At 34.8% G+C, this 24,698-nt stretch overlaps 1 protein-coding gene across 4 annotated transcripts in view; it reads left to right on the top strand.

Annotated features, from left to right (window-relative positions):
- The window catches only part of MAPK10 (mitogen-activated protein kinase 10), a 292,384-nt gene that overhangs the window by 245,509 nt on the left and 22,177 nt on the right, over positions 1-24,698 (top strand). For all 4 annotated transcript variants that reach the window (XM_057729534.1, XM_057729535.1, XM_057729537.1 and 1 more), the window contains 2 exons: positions 3,588-3,770; positions 7,959-8,083. In XM_057729534.1, the coding sequence (XP_057585517.1) occupies positions 3,588-3,770; positions 7,959-8,083 (308 nt within the window). The remainder of the gene's footprint in view (positions 1-3,587; positions 3,771-7,958; positions 8,084-24,698) is intronic.

The raw sequence follows: 24,698 nt of genomic DNA, 5'->3' as shown, positions 1-24,698 counted from the left end.
CGATATCTTTCAAAACATAGTTAAGAATTTGGGGACAAACACTGATATTCGTTAAGTTGCAAATAATGTCAGAAATTTTTTGCGCAGAATATTGAATATAAGGCTTAGGGCAGAGTAAAAAGTAAGTCTGAATTCATGAAGGTGTCAACTCTTGGAACCATAGTCATCATAACAAAAAGTAATCAATGATGGAAAAACATAAATAGAAGGTACAGTAATTCAAATGGCATAGTAGAATGAAGTCATTAAACAACTCTTTATGATTCCACTTAGTAGCTTCTAAAAGCTTAAATGTGTATAGTATAAATTATGACCCCCAAATACCCAGAAAATAATAAAGCATTTTTCATACATTAGGTTCAAGGCAGTTTGTTATATATTTTAGAAATTTCCTCAACCAAGGAAGCTAATGTAAAAGGAGAGCATTAAATGTAAGTTCTTGGCTAATTGACAAAAATTAGCTGGAATAATTTTTAATCTTAGGATTTCAGATAATTTTTACAATCTATATTTACTTTGTTTCAGTCATCTATTACAATACTATTTATTGAAGACATTAATAATAGTCACTATTTGCACATTATCTTATCCTCGTATGCTATTTATAAAATCAAACTTTTTGTAATATGACTATTTTTATGTGATGACTTTAGAACTAGATGAGGAAATTTTCAAATAATTCCTATTAAATGACATTTTTCAATTTTTATTAAATACCTTTCATAATTATGTTGTATGATAATTTCTGAAATAGTAGATCAAAAATATTAAAAATATATATTTATTGCTTTTTTGATAACTGTGCAGGCTAGAATCTGTAAATATTCACATCTTTACTCATATAGTAGAAAAATGATGACTTATTAATGTGCTAAAGCAAAGAAATCCTTCATTGTGGAAATCTGATGATTCAAAAAATTTCTTTTAAAAATATCACCTTATTTTCTATTTAAAATATTAATAATATTAATTGTTTTATGTGGATATATTGACCTAATAGACTAGGTAAACAGTTTCAAAGGCGTTAAGAGCAATTGCCTGTGACAAACATACCATCAATTTTATGGTCAAATTAAAGCAATTTTTAACATATCAGTTCCAAACTTGCCCTTTTTCTTACTGGAATCCTTAGAACAAACAATGGATTTGGAGCCAGAAGACATTACTTCCAGTCTTGGCTTATCTTTGGTTAATTATGATTATAAAGAAAAATCATGTGGTTAATTAAGGATAGTGGATGTAGTTGTTTATGTTGCAATCCCGTGAACATCTGGAAAACAAGTACTTACCACTTAAATATACTAGTCAAGTTTGTGGGAAGAAGGAACCTGAAATGGATTGGTTAAAATAGAGGCACACAATTTTAAAGATGACTGTACCACATATTTGCAGTTAAAATATTCAATTATTTCATTATCAATAATAGAGATTCTTGCCTCCCTTCTTTTTGTAAACCATTACATCAAGGACCACAATAGTGTTTCATCTAAAAAAAAGTTTAAGGTAGGAAGATGTACTGAGTGCTTCTATAGACTTTAATTATAACTTGTAATAAGAAACATTTTAATAGTTCTTGTTTAATTCCAGAATATTTGACTCTCCTTAAACTCTTCCATAAAAATACCATGTAATTGTTTTGGGAACATTACTTTAAAAGCAACCATTTTTTAACTAAATAACTGTATATTACTAGCTAAATGTAACTATAATAGTGTGTTGGGAGTATTTTGCCAACTTTGTTAACAGACTCCTTTACAGAAAATCTGACAGATTCTTTGCCCTTATTTTTAGTTTGACATCAAATCTTTAGAATTCTAAAGAAGTTTGACCAATGATTAAATGATGACTTGTTAGGGCATGATAACTGTATTAAAGAGTAGATCTCTTTTCATAATTTACAGTGTAAGCACTGAGATTTATTTAACTGTATTAATGTTTTCTATTTAAATATATCTAAGTAATTCTAGCTTACCTATATCCATATTACTAACATAAGTTTTTGTCTAAGAGTAACTTTTAACTCTAATCTTTTGCAATATTTTTAGTTTATTTCTAATGATTCTCACTTACTACTATATTCTCATGCACATGGTAATTTAGATGAATTTTACTGAAACCATTCTTGTTTAATTATTCCTATCATTTCCTAAAGGAATATTCTTCAGTTTTTCCCATCCTTACTTCATTTCTTAATATTACACAATCATATATTTTTTCACCTCAATAACTGAGAGGATATGTAATAATTTAAGTTTTATTCAGCTGGATTATAAGGGAAATAGAAGAGACTTTGCAAATTAGCTGGATTTTACCTTTGTGCAATCACCTATATACATTGTTTGCATTATATATTTATTTTTATTGAATGTAGTTAATTTTGCCTTTTGTCAGGACTGCCCATCTTTTTTAGTTCAAGCCTATGTAACACTTGGGGTAAAAATTTTACAAATCTCAGTTAAGTAATATTACAGTAAAGTTCCCTGAACTGTCACAGATCACATTAGCAGAAATGAATTAACTTTACACTAAAGATAGAGTTGTAGAATAAACAACATAGGAGAGAACATTGCTTGTTTTATTGGATTTAAGAATTTCTAAGGCCTCCATCATTCATTGACACAAGGCAAGGAAATCTGTTTGAAATTAACTTCTTCCAGTTGGCTCTTCAGAGTTTTCATAGTTAGTATCATCTTTTTCAAGGCTCTGATGTACCAAATATCAATGATAGATGAAAAAGAAAATCTCAATCAGTGGGTATGTCTGTCAAAGACCCCCAAGTTTTGGAAAGGATTAACTTTCATGGAGAGGTAATATTTTTCTTGCAGAATTCCCCATGCTTAACATGCTTTTGAAACACATGTACTTGGTTGAAATCTGTTGTCTTAAATTGAACATCCTATGTTTACCCTCACATCCCCAATATTCAGGGATATAGGGCACTATTATCAGAAGTAAGAAAATAGGTATGAAACTGCACTTTGATAAATAGAATTTTTTTAAGTCTTTGGTAAAGAATTAGTGGATTTTCAAAAATTATATTGATACTATTGGTAATGCATATGAGTGAGAAATAGCAGATAAGGAAATTTCCCATTTGACAGAGAATGGAAAAAAAAATCTTAAAGAGAATTTAAGAAAAATATAAATAAATCTTATAAAATATTTGTGCATTTGTCATTTTTAGAAAATAAATGGCTGAAGTAATTTCAGGACAATATTATTCTGTGTCATTATATTTTTTCTCTTCCAAATCACATGGTTATGTAGAAATTTAGCTCAATAGAAGAAATCTTGTGTTATTTAAATACCTTTTCGTCTTTACAACCCAAAGACTATTTCATGATATTTTATTTTGTTAAGTAATGCTTATTCCCCAAAAGTGTATATGTTTCAAAAATGAATTTAAAATTCCAAGAGGATTCACTGCCTAACAGTCTGATTTTATATTTTTGTCCTTTGTTGTTTATTAAAACTCCATTTGTGTTGATGACTGCTCAGGATTCTGAGAAGCAGTTAGTCTCCCAGCTAGTGAAAGGCAAGAGCTGGTGGTCTGCACTTGTTTTTGCCCTTAACTATTCAATTCTCAGATATTGACCAGTGGAACAAGGTAATTGAGCAACTAGGAACACCATGTCCAGAGTTCATGAAGAAATTGCAACCCACAGTAAGAAACTATGTGGAGAATCGGCCCAAGTATGCAGGACTCACCTTCCCCAAGCTCTTTCCAGATTCCCTCTTCCCAGCGGACTCTGAGCACAATAAACTCAAAGGTAAGCCCCTCAGGAACAACTTCAGAACCACTGTGTCGGTGATGGGCAAACCATAGAGACATATTTCTTTAACTTGAACTACCTCAATTTAAGGAGAGGTATTTTTAAAAGATCTTCCTTACAAAGGGGGAGAAGCCAAGGATTTGAAAATTGCCTGGATATTCAGAGAGAAGGTTAGTAATAAAGTGTGTGACTGGTGCAGGTTAAACTGTTTCGTGGGGCTTATGCAGAATCTTAAAATTGTTTTGCTGTGTTAACTCTAAAAGACCAACGTGATATACATTGAAATAATTGTTCCAGTTCTTTTTATTACCTCAAAAATATTTTCAACACAGGTTTTTAGCTGTCAAATCTTAGAGCTATAGATGTTTGAGTTTTATTTGTATTTTACAGAATGCTTAGCCACCATTTTTTCATTTTAGAGTGACAATGAGATTTTTACTTACACTTTTTGTATTCAATATAAACACTTTCATTAATAAGTAATTTTCTACTACTATGTCTGCAGTTATGAACTTTAGTAACAAATCTTAATTTCTTCACCAACAAAACAGGGATCACAGTGCCTTAGTTATAGGATTGAATAAATTTGGCAATGTATAAAGTATAGTATAAATAATATGTTAATTCTTAGTTTAACTTAGGACATTTTAGAGAATGTGATTTTGAAGCAAATTTGATTTTCTTTCGCTGGTGGGAAAATCTTGTCCCTTAAAATCTGTGTGAACTTGGGCCAGTTATCTAATGTTTCTGTACCTGCTTTCACAAATGTAGGTAGAAAGTATCTACCTTATAGGGTCATTGGGAGGATTAGTTGACTAATTTGTCAAACACTTAGAATGGTGCCTGACTCACAGTAAATGCTCAGTAACTGTTACATATAAAAATAATAATAAATGTTTATTAATAATATAATTATTATTTTAGATGGATCTATACATTATCCCAAAAAAGGACATATGCTTGTGAAATTTTACCCCAGATGTTCAGTGGACAATTAATTAGCTACAGATTTAACTTACAGACTTAATTTATAGCTAATATAGACTTAGATGGAAAAACTGAAATGCAGTGCTGCAACTTCCCAGGGTCTTATTATTTCCTCCAAACTTTTATCTGGTGGGTTTTAAATGTACAGCATTGTTTCTGTGTTTGTGACACTTTTGTTGCACAGTTCGGTTTCTTCCTTTAGCTACCTCTACTGGCTGTCTGAATGACAACAGACTAAATTATTACTAAATCTACTGCTTTTAAGAGCAACATCGGCTATGTGCAGATTGAAGAAGAGCTAATGCCCCAGGTAGAGATTTTGAAGAATATATGTCTTTATAATGCTAATTGACATGTCAGGCAAAAGTAACCCCTTCCTATTAGGATACTTACACTGTAACAATATAGCGACCACAAAGCCCTGATTAAATTATCTGAGATAATGCCAGCACTTGTAGAGAAACTATTAAGTAAAATACCACGCTTCATGATATCATTTCAACTTTATTGATTTTTTTGGCTTTTTAATTCAATTTGAACTTCTACAATTATTTTACTTTTGCAAATAATAAACTAGAAGATGTGATACACACACACACACACAAAATGGAATACTACTAAGCTGTAAAAAAGAATGAAATTTTGTGATTTGTAGCAACATGGGTGGACTTGGAGGACATTAAGCTGGGTGAAATAGTCGGACAGAGAAAAGCGTATATTGTATGATATCATTTATATGTGGAATCTAAAAAATACAACAAACTAGTGAATATAACAAAAAAGAAGCAGACTCACAGCTAAACAGAACAAACTAGTGGTTACTAGTGTGGGGGGGTAGAAATATAGGGGTGGGAAGTGGGAGGTACAAACTAGTGGGTGTAGGGCTCAAGGATGTATCGTACAACATGAGGAATATAGCCAATATTTTGTAATAACTGTAAATGGAAAGTAAACTTTAAAAATTATTAAAAAATTAAAAAATTTAAAAAACTAGTTTACATATTTATGATTATTAAATTATAATTGTAATATAAAATCAACAAATTATAAAGAATTATACAACTAATCAAAGGGAAGAATTTATTCTGTTTACTGAAGAGTATAAGATGTTTACTTACAAATGAAAGAATGAAAAATGAGGAATTAAAGCCTTTTCCTCTTCCTCATTTTGTTCCCTACAAGCAGTATTGATCATTGTTTCTTAGTAAGGTGGTTTGGTATTACTGTAGTTCACGCACCTGTTGATGAGCAGACCACTCCAGTCCCCACCCTGAGAGCAGAAACATGGGTGGGTTTGATGGGAGAACCTCTGGGACTGTGTGAGTCTGGGTATGAGATCAGTTACAAATCAAAGAGATCCTTGAACCAATGAAGTAAACAAATGCCGTCCTGTTGGATCATAATGGGGTCATTAACAATGAGAGATTAAATATTGCAAATTAATGTATATTTCTGTACTTTTGTTACTCTTGTGAACTTCAGAGTGTCAGTTTGGAAGCAACAGAAATTAAATTTCTAGAATTTAGATCCCCAGAAAAATGACTAATAGAAATAAAAAAATCTTCCAGTCTAATTTAACTAGTGATTTTTATAAATATGTAATTAGTATAAATAAATATATAAAAAGTATTTTATTAAAATGTAACAACACAAGAAATACTAATGCTGTAGATGTGATAGATTGCTACATTTTAATTGTAGTATAATCAAAATTATGAAAAAATACAAAAATCTAGAAGAGAATACATTAATAACGAGAGTGATTGCCTGTGGGGAAGGTTAGTTTTTCTGGATTTTATATTTTATGTGATTTTCAAATTTTCTATAATTAGCCCCTATTTCCTTAATAATCAGAAAAAAATGATAATTAAAATTGATACATATTCATGGATTCAAACACATTGCCTTTTTTCTGATTTAACAAACCAATTTAGATTTTGCTTTCTTTAATTTGAAGTTTTACCATATGTTTGGAATAAATTGAATATTTTCACCGTAAAAACTTCCAGACCAGTTTGGAACTGTATTTTCTTTACAATTTTATGTATTTTCAGAGATTTTTAGAGTGTTCTTTAGCAATGTTATTAAATAAATACACTCAGTGATTATCACTGTGTAATTTTTTTATATCCCTAGCATCTCACACTGTACCTGGCACGCAGTAGACAATGTATATTTTATAAACTGAACATCTCCCACATCAATTTGGTTACTAAGTCTTGTGGATTCTTTCTCTCAAATCTGTCCCCTCCTCTCAATCCTTGATGCTTCTGCTCCCGTTAAAGTTCTCATCATCTCTCCCATCTTCAAAAAGTCACCCCTGACCTCCTTGCTTCCTTATAGACACTGCTTTATCTTTTTTCCCAGATCAGAAAAGTTTTAAAATGATGGGTGTACACTCATTTTGTTTCCTTTCTAAAAATATCATTCTTTTAAATTTATTTTTAATTATGCAAGCAACACACATGCATATTTTCTTCTCCTCAGAGGTAACTGTGATTTTCAGTTTGTTGATTATACTTGCAGACCTTTTCTATGCATTTATATACATAAATACAGACAGAAGGAAACGTTTGTTGTTTTATTGGGAAGGGACAGTTTTATACAATGGCATCAGGATCTATAGATCATTCTGCAAATTTTTTTTTCACTTAACACCACATCCATGTGAGTACTTATAGATCTACCTTATTCTTTTAAAATGCCAAAACAGTTGTACCATGGCTCACTTAGTTGCTCTTTAAGTAGACATTTAGATCGTTTAAAGTGTTTTGATCCTTGACCAATGCTGCAGTGAACATCCTTTCTGTATGCTTTTTATGACCATGTCAATTGTTTCTCTAGGCCGTATACCTAGAAGTGGAGCTGTGGGTCCGTAAGGTATTCACACTTAAAATGTTGATAGATACTGCCAAATCGCCCTCTAAAAAATGATTTTCAACTTACACTGCCACCAACATGAATGAAATTACCTGGAGTTCGGGATATTATGCCATCTTTTATTTTTGCAAATTTGATGGATAAAAAATATATCATTTCATTTTGCATTTCCCTAACCACTTGGTGAAGTTACCTGACATTTGGACGGAAGGTGCTAGTTGATTTTTGTTGAGTTTTTTTTTAAATTTTTTCTCCCTCCAAAAAATTTCCTTGCCAAAATCAAAACATTACTAATTTTTTTCTCATTCATCATTTCAGCCAGCCAAGCCAGGGACTTGTTGTCAAAGATGCTAGTGATTGACCCAGCAAAAAGGATATCAGTGGACGACGCCTTACAGCATCCGTACATCAATGTCTGGTATGATCCTGCTGAAGTGGAGGCGGTAAGTCTTAGGCTTATTTTATTTTCCTTCCACAAACAAATCATAGTAACTGGGTATCCATGGTATGAACTGAAAGAGAATTAGAATCCAAAAGAATACTCAAAGGACCATCATAAAATTCCTAAGTCATAAAGCCATTATCTTTCCTTCTAAAAGTTATTTTCTTCAATCTGTGTTTTGAGTTGCATTTCTTTTTCTAGGATTTCGTATGAGAGATGGTAATTTAGTCCAAGAAACCTTGGCTGTCCATGAAACACTTCCATTAGTTTTTGTTAAAGTGTTTAGACCACTGGCGTCTCTTCCTTTATGTTTAATTATCAGCCTCTCCTGATGCAAACTAAGTAACAGAAAATGTAATAGAGGATAAGTCTTTTTACCCTATCCTGATAAGATGCCTTCCTTTAGTAATGTGTGATACTAAGAACATTTAGATTATAAAGCTTTTACTAGGCCATTGGTGCCTTTGTGAAACCTTGCATAAATTAGATGAGAAAAATTGGGTATTCCAATAAGAACACTATTTCAGGTTGGTTCTAAATTGACTACCATAGTTAGATATATCTCCATATTTTCTATCCAGACATAGTTTAAAAATCTTCTCAGAAGCATAACTCTTTTCAATTTTTAAATTATTTTTCAAACATTTGCTATCTTCTCTTTAATCACTTTCTTATAAGTCCACCTTTCCCCTTTCTCTGTGTGGAGCCAGGGCTGCTCAGGGCACAGGGCTCTTGTTTTGACCATGTGTGTCCCGTAGGCCTCCTAATAGGAATGTCCTTCCGTCCCTCTTTTTATTTGTTTGTTTTCTTGTGAATTTCTCTGTAACCCAAGATATTCTTGGCCAGCCAATTCTTGCGTTGCTTTGGCTTCTTTTCCTCTGCTTCATTGAGTGCTTGCCCATGTCAGAGATGCTACATTCAAGGCTGACGTTAATTCTCATCCCTTCATTCTTCACCGGAGAAGTGAGAGTTGACAGATGGGAATGAAGATCAGGTAGAATCAAACTTTATATTAGGCATAATATTCAAAAAGCACTTTTCATAATAACCCAGGTCTTAAGCATTCAAAACTTTCAGAGAAAACAGTTTAGTGATAAATGACTCTCCTGTGTGGAAACTGAGGTATAACAGTCTTTCATAACGTTTTCTTAAGATCAGCTCTCTTAAGCAGTTTTACAATGACGCTGAAATTTTAATTTGCTTTCAATTAATTTTTAGTCACTCGATTTGATTCTTACGAAATAAAGTCCCTAAAATTAATTATTTCTGAGTTTAATTCTAATACTCTTAAAACTGAAAAACTAATATTCTTACAACTAAAAACTAGAATCTCTTCCAGTCCCTCATTCTCGGAAAATGCTTCAAAGATGTTCCCGGGGTAGAGTGAAATAATGAAATAGGTAAGAGAAAGTACGATGTATCTGTATGTGAAAATTAAGCATAGGAATTTTTTCTCTGATGATTTTTGAGGTTATGCTGATAAAAATTTTAGACGAATTATTTGAAATTATTGCTCATTTATTTTGATGTTTCAAATCATGCGGCATATGTATTTTTCCTTACATCTAATGTAATATGTATAATCTGTTTCTAATGGATTGTGACCTAGAGCTTAATTGAGGTCATAGAGTCTGCATTTGTAATTTGCTTGTAATCATGTTGCCTGTAAAACAGACAGTTCTTTAGAATCTATAACCACATATTAATGAATAGTATCAATGGGATATTTTTTAATAAATTTGTTTTCTAAATGTTTAAAGAATCCACTTCATTTCTTTTTAAAATTAATTTATTTATTGGCTGTGTTGGGTCTTCGTTGCTGCACATGGGCTTTCTCTACTTGCGGTGAGTGGGGACTACTCTTCATTGTGGTGCACAGGCTCCTCATTGCCGTGGCTTCTCTTGTTGCGGAGCATAGGCTCTAGGCATATGGGCATCAGTAGTTGTAGCACACGGGCTCAATAGTTGTGGCTCACAGGCTTTAAAGTGCAGGCTCAATAGCTGTGGCACATGGGCTTAGTTGCTCCGCAGCATGTGGGATAGTCCTGGAGCAGGGCTCGAACCCAGGTCCCCTGCATTGGCAGGTGGATTCTTAACCACTGTGCCACCTAGGAAGCCCTATGAATGGGTTTTTAACTTAATTTTAACTTTTTCTGAAAAATTCCTTTGAAGGATAGAAAGATAAAATTTAGGGTACTTATATGGCTAGAATCTTTTCCTCAACCATTTCAATATTATCAAAATAAGTTTCTTTGGAAGAAAATAGAGGCAAGTGGAGAGGGAAAAGGAGAAACTGCAAGAAAATGTGATATCTTCAAGAAAAATAAATAGTAGAGAAATGCTAAGTGTACTAATCTGTTAATCATACTACAAGCTATCTTATCAGATGTTTCCAAAAGTGCCAAAGTACCAAAATGAAAAGAGAAGAGCATATGAAAGCTGTCATAACTCTAAGAGAGAAAATTATTCATGTACCAATGAAGTTGAAAATGTAAAAAGCTGAATGTCAAGGTTAATATTCATCTATTAATGTAATAGGACATCAATTTTGAAGTTAGAGCTGCTCAAATTATTAGCAAGCTTTTATTCAAATAATGTTCAGAGCAACAGAAGTATGTACCTGAATATAAAGGCCACATTTCATATCAATGCTTTTTCATGAAACAATTGGGAAGTATTCTAACTCTGTTTCAGTATTCATCAAGAAGAGTATAATATCATACACAAATGTAGTTTATTGAGTTGTATGCATTGTCAAGGTATGGAAAGATTGGTTAGGTTTAAATTTCTGTTCTGCCACTTACTAGCTGGGCTAGGTCAATTTTCTTAACATTTCCTCAACTCAGTTTTCTTAATTAAGATTAGGAAACAATCATACTGCCTAGTGTTCTTCTGAGAATGTAAAGAGTTAATGCACATAAAGTACTGTGTACAGTACTCGGCAGCCAGCAGAGACCATAAGTTATTATTCTCATAATCATTACTATTACTATTATGACTTTTACACGCAAGCCTTTACTACATTTTGATGTTAGGAAAGATAGATGTATTTAGTGAAAAAGACCAGCTGGCCAAGAAACTGTAGAAATACTCTGCATTTAAAAAAATCACTAAAATTTATCTAGCTTCTGCAAGACTTTAAGATGTTGGTTCTTTTTTTGCTGATGCATCTACCTTGCCAAATGTAAGAGAATCCAGTCCCGTTAATTTAAACCAAAATAAAGACAAGTGATATTGTTCACAAATCCTCACTAAAACTTTCTTTAAGAAACTAGCTTATAATCAGGGCTATTTGAGGGAATAAACTCAAACATATTCTCTGTGCTCTGTTGCAGGGAAATACGAAAACAGTGAGGATCAGTTGCCTTGTTTCTTAGCAGATTCTTGAGTTTAGACACCCGGATACAGGGTGGCTTCTCACCCCGCAACCCCTGAGAGTAGGGGTATGGACACACTTTAGGAGGATTTTTGTGAACTGCAAGCTGAGGAGGAGTTGATTAACTATGTCTCAGGGCATATAAAAAGGAAATTTAAGAAGAATATGAAATGTGACCACTTTTTAAAACATAGTTTATTTTTTTAGAAGCTCCTGAGCAGCCAGTGAGAGGTCCTGAGTACAGGAGCCTTACTAAGGGCTTCTGTAGTTGCTGTGCCTCCCTGGGGGTGGGAGAGGGAGATGGGGAGGGAGGGGGAGAGGGAACAGGAGGAGAGGTGCTCAATCACCAAACCAAAGATATCAAAACTCAAGGTAATCACCATAAGGAAGCCAATTGAAAACTTCGGGGGTTAGAGAAAGACATTTCTTTGTTTCTCAGTTCATGATAAAAAGGAAGGCTCCAGACCTCACACAGGAACCACTGTCTAAGGTGGGACTGGTACTGCGGGCTAAGCTCATGGCCAGCAGTGATCAGGTCCACTGCTGGAAGGCTCTGTCTCAGAGAGGCCAAGATACAGTCCTAAATGGTCAAAACATTACTCTGGGAATCTGGACAAAGGGGCAGGTTGAGTGAGTCTGGCAGCTGGTATCTGAGAATCCATCCTCCAGTTGGCGAGCCCCAGATATAATACTTGAGAGTGCAGAGGAGGGGTGGCAGGCAACCTAGGATCTTCCGTATGGTGACTGAGTCAAAGTTACTCAGGAGAGGATGCGAGAAGAGAGGCTTGGAACATGGGCCACACCTAAGGCTGGAACGGAGAGAGAGGCTGGGAATGTGCGGTTGGGAATGCAGGTACACAGGCCATCCACATAGATTCCAAGGGGAAAAGCTGTGACTAATCCAATCAGTTTGGGTGGAGTGTGATTAGGGAAGCAAGGCCAGTGCTGAGCTTGTTTATTATTTCTTTTTTTTTTTTTTTTTTTTTTGGGGGGGTACACCAGGTTCAATCAACTGTTTTTATACACATATCCCCATATTCCCTCCCTTCCTTGACGCCCCCCCCTCGAGTCCCCCCCACCCTCCCTGCCCCAGTCCTCTAAGGCATCTTACATCCTCGAGTTGTTTATTATTTCTTACCCATTTCAAGATTAATTTGGGAATTGGGACAAGACTGGGTGGGAATTTAATCTACCCATATAGACCTTGAGTTAAACAATCTGGTGTTCAGCTTCCCAGTGAGAGAGTAACCTGGGAAAGAGAGTAACAATTACATGTATTAGTGCTGAAGTTCAATTAAAATAAGCACTTAGGAGATGTAAGCCCAGAATAGTCAGTAATGTTACATATTTACTGCCTGTTTATAACATAAGGTAATTAATAGAGTCTTAAATGTTTTATTGTTATTAATATGTACTGTTTCATTGCTTTAGGGATTATATTATTTTTTGCCAACAGTAGAATAATTTATGAGAACAAGCTAACCGGGCTATTACAAGTTCTTTTATTGCAAGGCCATCATAGATTTCATGCCTTTTGAGCAGACTTACTCTCTGACATTATTTTGGTTATCTTCTTGTCTGCCTTTGTATCTTATTGGTCATTACCAAAGTGAGCACATGGAAAGGATGACCAACCATGCAGGAAATACACACTATTTTCAATTCTCTTGTGACATAAATATGTAAATTTTACTGTTGTGTATGTCTGGAAATATGTTCAAGGTAAATCTTACATGAGAGCTTGAAGATCATTATAGAATGGTTTTGTGCTGCAATTTAGCCAATATCAACATTCAGAATATCAGCTCTATAACTGTGAACAGTGACAGGGACACGGGTTCAGAAATCACGATGAGGAGAGTAGAATAGGGCTAGGTGTAGAATTAGAAAGCATTGAGAAGAGAATCAGAAGCCTGTGGTCATAGTAGCAAAGGTTCCAGAGCTTGGTCTGAGCAATCCAGAATGAGGGCTGACTCTGAGATGTGGACAAATTATATAGGGCAGGCAGATAAGTTCAGGAGAGACAAGTAGTCTAAGGTCAGAGGTCTGAACAGATACCACCCTAGAGGGCATTTAAACAGTGGCAAAGCTAAGAATGTTTTCTGATTGCAGTGCAAAAGTCAAGAGCAGATACTCTTGGAACAACCCAGAGATTAGCAACAGTAGGAAGCCTAGAGAGGGGAGACGGTTTACTGGACTCCAGGAGTGGGTAGTGATGGCCTGTCCAGTGGGAGCTAGGTAATAGGCACAGAGGAGATACAGCTGTGTCTGGCAAGAGCAATGGGGAGAAATGGCCTGGCTTCTCCCCACTGCCCCCACCTCCTAGTGGTGTCTCCCTCCTCTTGGCTGAGACCAGCCCTAAACCAGCTCATAGGTGAGCCTGGGAAATGCAGTCCACAGGGCCAGCCCCTGAGACACAGAGCAAATGAAGGAAAGGTGAGGACTGTATCCATGGGCAAATAGGCCCCGGACAGGACAGGCACTCACCTATTCATTCTTTCCTCATTTGCAGCTCTAAAACCCCTGGCTGAGTAAAATTAAAGTAACCAATGATTAGGCACACTTAATCTGGAGAGGAGAAGACTCTGAAGGTTGGAAGAGGTAGGTGCTCAGGGACCTCACGGGGTAGTAGTGAAGTAAGCCTTACCCCTTAGAACTCCTAATAATTATTTCATTTCCTCAAGTATCTTGTGATTTCTTGGTAAGAAATGCCAACCTGATAGTCTCGGCACGAGAGCACTTCTCATTGGGTTTTCAGTGGAACGTGTGTACTTCCTTTTGTATGTTGGTGTCACTTTTTCAGTTGTTTGTTGTACGGTTGGTGAGGAGCCTACAGCTTGTGGTGCTGATGCTGGACAACACGTGCATGGGGGAATGAGGGATTCAGCCACCTGTTTTCCTTTAGGTTGCTTTCATTCTCCTCTCCTGCTGCCAAGTAGGTAAAACACACCAGAAAAGACCTCTGTCATTCTTTCTTCTCACTCACCTCTTTGTTATTTCTTCCTTCTTTGTCTTTCCTTCTCTCGTTAGCCTTTTCTCTTTCTTTATCCAGCTCCTACAGCGCTAGTCATGTAGCTTTTGATTATTTATTAACAACTTAATATTTAATCATTCACTCTGTAAATGTTTATTAAACCCAAACTGTGTCCCACATTGACCTAGGTGCTGGTGATTCAGCGGTGAGTTTAAAACAAAAAACAAGTTTCCTGCTTTTACTGATCTTCTAATTCTCTTGAATATATTTAGTCAGTTAATAGCTAATGGAAATTGTTTATTGATTGGGAATTTTGTAACTTATTATCTCTGGACATAAATTCCTCCAAATGTGGGTTATCCATCTTATTTGACTATTTAACTTGTTTTGTATATAGGATTCTGAATGTAAGAAGAATCTGTAATAATTGTCCCTCTTAATGTTTCTCAGTTATGACTAAATTGCAATGATTATCTTCTAATCCTTAACCAGATGTACGTCAATTGTTTTGAATTATTTTTAGTAAATTATGATAATCTATCTCTATGATATTAAAAAAAACTATTAAGCTTTAAATATAAATCAGTTTCCTGACCACGTTTTAGTAACTGAAATGCATAGATTATTATTGAATAATCAAAGAATCCTGAAGTTGGCATAGTAAGTAAAGACTTCATGTGTAGTTTAAAGATTCATCTATAAATATTGACTATCCAGGGCCTTCATACAAAATTCAAGTGATTGAGGGTGATGGTGGGAAATTATGCTCATTTTCTACTTCTAGTTCTCCTGAATATATTTTTATAGTAAAAGCGAATATTACTTAATTATGAATATCATGTGTTAACTTGCTATGTTACCTACTGCATGAATGAGTTATTGTTTGTATTATCTTTATCTTCACTAACTATGGTTTAACCAATTATCTTTTACTGAATTCTCTTGAGTCCATAAGTTCCTAAAACAATGTGGTAAAGAAAAGGCTTATAAATATATTCAATTATAAATGTATTAAATACATTCTGCTAGACTCAGAATGAATATAAATTTAGGAATGAGAAAAAATATGAGCCGCCATGAATATGAACTTGATACATCTGGTGTTCAAACAGTCCCTCAGTAGTTTATGTTTTGGTGATAAACCACTGAATAAAAGGTGTATGTGCTTGCTTCAAATATTTTATAATCTCTTTATTAAGTCAGTGAGTCTAACACCATTAATCATGAAGTATCTAGAAGAGATTATTTAAATGAGTTATAAAAGAAAACAACTCTCTGTATAGGCTGTATCTCTCCCATTGAGAGGAAAGGGGATTAAAGTCTTTGTAATTATTTCCCTTTGGTGAGTAACATCAAAAGGTTAGGCCATGTCCTCAAGATAGCTTCTGAATAAGTAATCAATCTGAAATTCAGAAACTACTGCTTTTGTTTGCTGATTTTCCCCAGGGAATATAGACACATGCTTAAAAGGCTAATAGATGTTATTTTTGTTTGCCTTTAGTGTGCCTGAGAAGGAAGCCAGTTTGGAAATGAAGTTTATTATACAAAATTTAATAGAAATTCTCAAACTGTAAAAAAAGAACTTTTAAATATTTAAATGAACATAACCTGCAACATTTACATTATTTAATAATTTTTTTGGGGGTAATCTGAAATATTTATTGGGGAAGAAAAAGTCTATATCACTAGAATAATAAGAAAACTAGTTTCTCTTAACTTTTAATGCGTAAAAATCCTTCATTGCTTTTCATTAAAGCAAAAGAGACTAGATGGTGCTACGTCTCTGAGAATGACCTGGGACTTTACTAGTGATCTTATTACCAGTTTGCTTCTTGATGTTAGGCATACTCACTTTTAGTAAGAAAAAAAAGTCCATTTACTTTTCTTTAGATCATTTCAATTATACTTTTTTCCCTTGGATTAAAATTTCAAAAACTTATAAGGGGTTTTTTCTTTTCATATTTGCAACTAAATATACCACTATATGTGATAAAGCACATAAATTGAGTTTTCCAGGAAAGTCCTACACAGAGCCTGTGTAAAGAAAATTATTCTCAAAAAAAAAATTTTTTTTCTCAGATTTTTTTTCTAGCATTTTAAGAATATCAAAAATTATAAGTAAGTGCTCTTAAATATTTTCACAAGTAGGACTAACTACCCAGTTAATAGCATGAATTTCATTTCCACAGTATGTTATAGCGTTCATTAAGTGTTTTAAATTTGACAATCAGTCTAAATGTTTCCCAAGTGTTTATCACTAGTCTGGTCTATAATTGGGATGCAGGTCTCCAGTGACCTTTTGCTATTAGGAGTTGGGAAGACTAAGAGTGTTGTTGTAAGGTGAAACATTATTATTCTATTCTTCCTATTCTAAAATTGCCATCATTTAAATTCCCTTTTCAGACTAAATGTTCCTCTGAATTCTTTTGAATATGATTTGTTCTACTCACACAGAGTTAATAAACTGGCTGAATCCCTCTCTCAGCTGCTCTCTCCATCTGTCCTGACACAAGGACTACCTCTTTGAGTCTTATGATTTCTTCTTATTGCAGCATGCATCATGCTGAGAAAAAGCTAGTACGACTCCCTGGCAGGCTTAATTTGAGAAATAGTTTAGTGCCATCTATCTGTCACAGAAGACCCTTTTAGTGTGGAGATGAGCTCTAAGTAGGTTTATTATATTCAGAATGTATATAAATTTAGAAATAAGTAGAAAGAAACATGAGCTACAATGGATATGAATTTGATGCACCCCAATTATGTGTTTAATTATAGAAAGGGCAATTTGTATTTTTTGATTCTCATTTGCTTGGTGAAAGTGAAATCGATGTCTCTAATTCCTAATATCTGCTGTTTGTGGAATTCTAAATTTCCATCTGTTCCTGCTGATGTATTCTTTTCAGCAGCAAAATGTGAGCAGTTTACTAATTGCCTTCTAGAGAAAAATATAACTTACATTACAGTTCATATGCCCAGTGCCTCAGCTGTTAAAGTGAAGATGCCTTTTGAATCACATTGGGATTGTTTTGATGCCATGTTGGTGGGAGCTTGTCAAAATGTTTGTTGTAGATAGATTTAGCCACCTGCTTTTGGTGCCCCCCTTCCCTACATGACTTATAAGAAGAACATGTACCCACTCAAACATTAACTCATTTGTCTCTAATTTTAGCAAATGGTTCTACTGAAGAATGATCTTCTTGATTTAAAATCATTGGGATATTCAGATTTCACTGAACATATATGGTTCTCAAGTGTTAAAACTGGAGTAGTGGAATAGTTCGTTCTCAGGAGATACCTGTTTTGCTGACTGGTAGAGGCTATGATCAGGTTTTTCTTTTCATATATTACCTTGAGCCCTTTAGGCAGTGAATATTGTTAATCCCTTGAATAGACCACTGAAGGAGAATTCTTTTAAAAGTGTGGGAAGGAAACAGAAATTGTTTTTCTAGAACATTCCACAGTTGGTGTTCTCTGAAAGCCTGAGTTATAATGTCCTGTCAGGTTCTCCCAAATCTATGATTTTTTTTCTTTTCTCTTAGATGACGTCTAGTTATTGTGAGATCCACCCACTTCACTCAGAGAATAGGTATTTGTGAGAGTGTGTTTTATTTTCTTAATATTTTCATCCTGGAAAGAAAGAGCTTATTCATTGCGGCATCTAAGATGCCACAAAATAGTATAATTCACAAGCTGTGAGAGGGGAAAAAAAAAACCCAAAACAAGTAATGCTTTCTGCTTTCAGAGCTGCTCCTAAGAGGTAAGCAAAGAAGTCAATATTGTACCTTGTAAGGTTTTCTGTCAGTGAAAACATACCAAATTTTGTAGTAAGAGAAAGACTAAAGAGAAGAAAAGAAAGGTCGGTCAGAAGAGAGAATCTCTGTTGGACAGCTTTGCCTAGAGATAAGTAGAAGTCATAAAAATGGCTAATCTCTAGGAAACATAACTTACTTGGTAATTTGCATTCCTGCCTTGTTTGCCTACCTGCAATGTTGCTAAAATAATCAAATTAGACTGTTCCCTCTCTACAGTTTTATGTCTGTCCTAGAAGAATCGCCTCTAAAGTACTATGTATATGAGTTCAAGGGTAGCTCTAAAGCATTCCTGCCCACCCTCGTATCATTATGAGTGTTTTCAATATAGAACCTTTATTGATAAATAAACTGATACTGTTCTGCAGAGGTGATGATATTTTCTGCAAGGCCCACATATTAATTAGTATATATAAACCTTGTAATTTAATGGCCACCTCTGTTCTGTTCTTAGGAGTAATGCTTATTTGGTGGGTAGCCCTGTTCAAGTTTCTAAATCTGCTTTAGTTTGCTACTTAAAATGTTTTTCTTTGTCCCATTTTACCAGATTCAGTGAGGTTTAACTGTATGATGAACTTTTTAAAAGTATATTCTCCTTTTTAAAAAATCCCCCAATACGCACACACCCATCATGCACAATTCAGCGTAACAAATTGTTATTTTTCCCGGGTAGCACTGTTCCAGAGTTAAAGATGTACAAATGAGGGAAACACTTCCCTACCTTGCCAAGCTCATGATCTAGCACTAAACTCTCTTATTCTGGCATTCATTTACCCCTAGGGGTTCCTTGGATGAGCCTCTGAGGGCTGGTGAAAAACATACTGACATTATATGAAATTATATGCCTATAATTATGTGTTTACATCTTTCTAGGGATATAGTTCATGGGCTTTATGAGATTTTTAGAGCTTTTATCTCCAAAGTTAATTCCTAATATTTTAAGAAACACTAGTCCGATACAAAAAGTTTTGGATGAGGGGGCCACAAAAATGTGTAGTTGACTGTTAGAGTTGGCTATCAGAAAACCAAAAGAGCTAATGCACTTCTTAGAAAATCTCAGGTTATTTCCTTGAGGTGATTTTTTGTTTGTAGGGAAGACCCTTTCATTTATAAAGATTCTCCTTTTTTTAGGTAGGGGATATAGGGGGAAGGGACAGGTACATGTAAAGCACTATGCTTCCAATTTTCATTATGTCTTTTAAAATTTATTGAAAATATGAAAAAGTTTCCTGTGATTCTAGGCAAGTTAAGCATTTCTTCAAGAAACAGAAATTAATACCAGTGTCTACTTTTCAAGTAGCTAGGTCTTTTCTTATGCCATGAAACTTTCAAGGCTTCGGTTGTCAGGCGGGTTTATAGCTTTATGATGGCATTGTTCTGCATGGAGAACAGATTTCATCAGAATGACCAGTCCAACTTTCCTCATATCTTGCTTCCATTGTGTTTCTCCTAATTAAGGACTGACTTCCTTTGCACTACCCATTTTTCTCTGCCATGTTTGTCTCCAAAGATTTTTGTTTATTTGCCCATTTTCTAAAAAAGTGGATATGTTGTTTATTGCAACATAAAAGTGAAACAAACAAATGAACAGCAAAAACAGATAAAAAGACCTGATTTCTTTGCTATGCAGGGGGGATCACAGGGTCAGGTTAATCAACCATCTTGTTTCAAAAGTCATGCTTAGAGTTAGTTATGCTATCAAGGTTAGGAGGTAAAATGAGAAATTTCACATTCTAAGAGAGGAAATAAGAAGAGAGTACAGTCTTTAATGATGCTGAAAATGAATGTGTGGTCATGTGAAAACAAACGTTATTAAACCTGAAGGATGTTTATTTTGACTTTTAAATTAAATTAAAACTATAGAGGTGCAGTCATCATGTCATCAGAACTGTCCTAAGATCAAAAGTCTATGGACTGGAAGTTTGAGGAGCTGCAGAATCAGAAAGAAAGAGTAGCCAGGAAGCATTCTTGAGTGCTAAATCATGGTAACCTTCAGATTCAGGGAAAAGGCTGGATCTGAACATTTCCTTCCCAAGTGTGGAAGCATTGCTTAGGCCCTGGGGCATCCATTATGTGTGAGGAGAGGGTAGAATGGATTCATCCAACGATGAGACAGAATATTGAAAAGGTTACACTCCCTTTCTATAAGTCTATTAAAAGTTTATGGTCTTCCACAGAGTATGTGCTATAATAAAATTATTATGTCTCTTTCTAATGGCAAGACAGTCGTAAGAATAATAAAAACCACCTCTACAACTTGCTGTAGGTTTAATTTGGGACTCACAGGGTCATTTGTGGAATATTGGCCCACAGTATCTTATGAAAGAAAGGAATTTATTGTTTATGAAAAATGCTTTTAATTGATAACCAAAAGAAATTCCCCACAGTTTCTAATTCTAGGGAGGATCTGATTTCCCTCTTTATGTGCTTTTTGAAACCGAACTCTTTTCATGTTCCTCTGAGAGAAGTGAGGGATAAAATAGTTATGCTGCAGGCACTTTTTCTGAAAATGTCTTATCTAAGACATTGTTATTTTGGACTAAGTCCAGCAGAAAGCATTTTTGGTGACTTTGTCTCATGACATATGCACCAGAATGCTGTCATCATGGTACAGCAATCTGTCACCACTTCTTTTTCTGAAGCAGGCTTGCTCATGTTCCCTGTTCCACTGCCTTGTGACTCCTATTTAATCACAAAGAAAAGTTTGTTCCTAGCCAGAATTCTTACACAGACACTCACAGAAAGGTTCTTAAGTAATGAGTAGCTCCCCCACGAATAGAGGGCTTAGCAACCAGCAAAGCAAAAAATTTGAATTGCAGTGAGTTCATTTATAATATTGTGGCATGTAAGCTAGCTTCCTCAAACCAAGGGATTCTAGGCCATGGGAAAAGACAAAGAGCTACAAAGAGTGTGGAGACCAAAGTCATGATACAGGGGGACAGTAGAGCACAATGGAAACCACTCCAGATCCACAATTAGACCTGGACTCAAGACCCCATCCTACCTTGGATTGGTTCACTTCTTTCATTCCCTAAATTTTTATTGAGCTTCAATTACATATGGCCATCGAGGATTCGTTAATTATAATAGTAAAGACACCAAGTTCCTATTATTTAGTTGCTTATAATATAGTAGGGTTGTTAGACAAGTAAATCAGAAATTTTAACCATTCTGGTAAATGCTATGAAAAGGAAGCACAAGATGCTACAGAAGCCAAAAGAATAATGTATTACCCATCTTTTGGTAGGTAGATGAGATTTTTCAGGAGGAAGAAGTCTTAAATGGGACGAAAAGGATGGGCACGAGTTAGCCAAATGAAATGGGGTTGAAGAGTAGGATCTTCTGAACAAAGGAAGCAACCTGTTCAAAGGCCAGAGGAGAAGAAACAACTTCTTGCAGTTAATATGAGGAACTGTGTGAGGTAATTCAGTGTGACCGAGGAAGAGACCAGGTCAGGAAGCACCTTTAAGTTATTCCCAGAGAGCACCCGCACTGAAGGCAGGAGTAACTGTGGGAATATTTTTCTTTTCTTTTCTTTTCTTTTTTTTTTTTAACTGTGGGAATATTAATCAGATGTATTTTAGGTAGACCATTCTTTCTGACTGGTGGGATGGTGTCTATGAGCAGAAAGACCAGTTAGGAAGCAGGTGGGGTAGCTGAGATGAAAGATGATGATAAAATGAATTCCAGTGGCAGTGGAGATGAAAAAAAGAATGATGGATTCCAAGATGGTTTTGGTGGTATAATTGTCACAAGTAACCTTCATCTATGAAATGCCCTATCTAACAGGGTATTAAGAGATAGGATATTATATGTGAAAATGCTCAAATAAACTTTGAAAACACATCATGTTACTAAAGAGGGACTTTTTAGTTTGTGAATATAATTGAAATAGTTTCAACCTAATGATTTTAACCTATATGACACGAGATGATTCTCTTTTTTAATTTTTATTTTATATTACGGTTGATTTACAATGTTGCATTAGTTTCAGGTGTACAGCAAAGTGACTCCGTTATACATCCACATATATTGATTCTTTTTCAGACTCTTTTCCCACATAGATTATTTCAGAGTACTGAGTAGAGTTCCCTGTGCTATACAGCAGGTTCTTGTTGACTTTATTTTTATATATAGTTGTGTGTATATGTTAACCCCAACCACCTAATTTTCCCTGCCCCCACCTTTCCCCTTTGGTAACCATAAGTTTGTTGTTGAAGTCTGCGAGTGTGTTACATAAGAGATGATTCTTGATGTGATGTGTGGGGTATGTTAGAATCTTGTGAGTAAGTTATTAATTAGAAATAACCTTTTATCCTTAGGTGATTCTGTTCCTTACCTAATCACCTCCCCACCCCCTCTGCACTCTGTCACCACCACGTATACCTAAGAAATAAATGCTCTAGGAGCAACTTGAGGATAAGGGTTTTGTCGGATTCATGTAACTACTTGTTCCTAGCACACTGCAGGTTTTCATAATAATTGAATTAAGGAAATGGTTTAATCACTTTCGTGCTGTTTTATTCAACCTTCCCATCCATCTTCCTATTCTGCATTACCCCAGCCAAAAGAACCCATACCACTACTTCTGGATACTGTTATTTGATTGTACAAATTTTAAAAATGATTTTTACACAGTCCACAGCCAAGAACTTTGGTTCTAAACCAGTGCTCATTGTACTATGTCACAGTATCCTTTAAAAAGTTCTATTATTCTTCACGAAGGTCTTTTAATAATTTATGTAATGATGAAATTCAGAATAGAAATGAATTTACAATAATATTTGCTACTTTTTTTCTGATAAACATCTTGTGTATAAAAGTGGTACATGAACATTTACTTGTATAATGTGCCAAGTGTATTGAATCCAGGTGGGTAGAAGGGGCATTAATTTCTAGAGTAGCAGAATTCTTTATACCTGATTGAAAAATTTCATTAATCCAAAATCTTTGTTATGTTCTAAGATTTTTAGAGAGATCAGTGCTCGGTGAGAAAAAAAGTAGAAACTTGTAATTTTAAAATGTATATTTTTAAATGAATAAAAATATTTTGGAATAGAAAAAATACTAATTTTTATGTTAAAATACAATAGTATTCCTATAATAGCAGTAAAGACTAGGCAAATCAATTTTCCTTAACAGAGTTTCTAATTCTATTCGTTGTGGATTCGTACCCTGGGGTTACTCTACTCATTTATGCTAACTAGGAGGAGTATGGTTTCCTCCATTAATGTCTCTAGGATGGATTGTTATTGAATCATGTTACTGATAGAGGAGTGTTGAAGGTCATTTTTCTTCCTCTGCTGCTTTTGCTTCTGCTTTGTGACTGCAGGGCAGAGGTGTGAATGATAAGTGGTCCTAATAGGCTCACTCAGCAATATTTGTGTTAGATGTGTAGACTTTTCACCCAGAACGGTTTTCTCGCTCTTTTATAGCTTGTTCTTGTCCTACAACATATGACTGAGGCTAATGTGGCCTTTCACCTGTGGAAAGTCTTGCAATAAAAGCTATTGCTTCTCAGAGTTTTAACATTTTTTTCTTTAGAACCTTCCATGTCATCATCATATCACATGCTATGCTTAAATAATCCATTTTTAGGTCTGTCTCCCCGACTCCACTGCTCTAACATGCCTTGTGAATAGAAATTCCACTTTACCTGCTGAGTGCATCTGTGTGGTATTTTTGTTGTAAACTAATTGGTCACAAGTCAACTTTACCGCAAAAGATAAAATAAGTGGTTGACAGTTTGGTTTGACAATTTGATTTCAATACTAGTAAAAGATAATATAAAGGAGGTGGCTAGTAATTCACAACAGTCTTAGAGAGCATTAATTACTGATTCTTTAGCTAATTCAGATAAAACAACCCGTTTAACGCTATCTTTACTGCATTTATTGCACAATATTTGAAGTTGGAGGCAAAAGAAAAATCAAGATCTTTCCATCTCCCTCCAACCCAAAATGGTTACCTGATTCATGATGATTATGTTTCCTGAAAATGGTGAAATTTTTTCTTTTCTTTGATAGTGGAGAATGTGATGAATACAGAATTTTGGTATTTGGCACAGAATCTGACTTAGGTGATTTGCTGAAATAGGACTGGGCATGTGATGGAACATTTAAATGTAGTCCAGATGTGTACTACCAGTTATACATGTTACACGTATTGGTAAGAAATAGCAGCATCCCTTGTCTGTTTGTTTTACTTCCAGGGAAATCTGAAGAGACTTACAACAGGTTTTTTTACATCATAAATATATAAATCCATGTGGCTCCCTCCATTATTTCACTTAAATCTTTGCTCAAATGTTATCTTCTCAAAGAAGCCTTGTCGAATATCTATTATATGCTGTGTACAATGCTAGGCTCTGGTGAATGAGGATACAATCTTTGTCCTCAAGACCTTGTCCCCACAATCTAGTGAGACGTAAAACCAGTAAGTGTTCAGTGATAAGTAG

Source organism: Hippopotamus amphibius, chromosome 3 (genome assembly GCF_030028045.1).
Source record: "Hippopotamus amphibius kiboko isolate mHipAmp2 chromosome 3, mHipAmp2.hap2, whole genome shotgun sequence".
In the NCBI taxonomy this organism is placed as follows: Eukaryota; Metazoa; Chordata; class Mammalia; order Artiodactyla; family Hippopotamidae; genus Hippopotamus; species Hippopotamus amphibius.
Note: the sequence above shows the minus strand (reverse complement) of the source record. Positions and strands in the feature narration are given on the sequence as shown.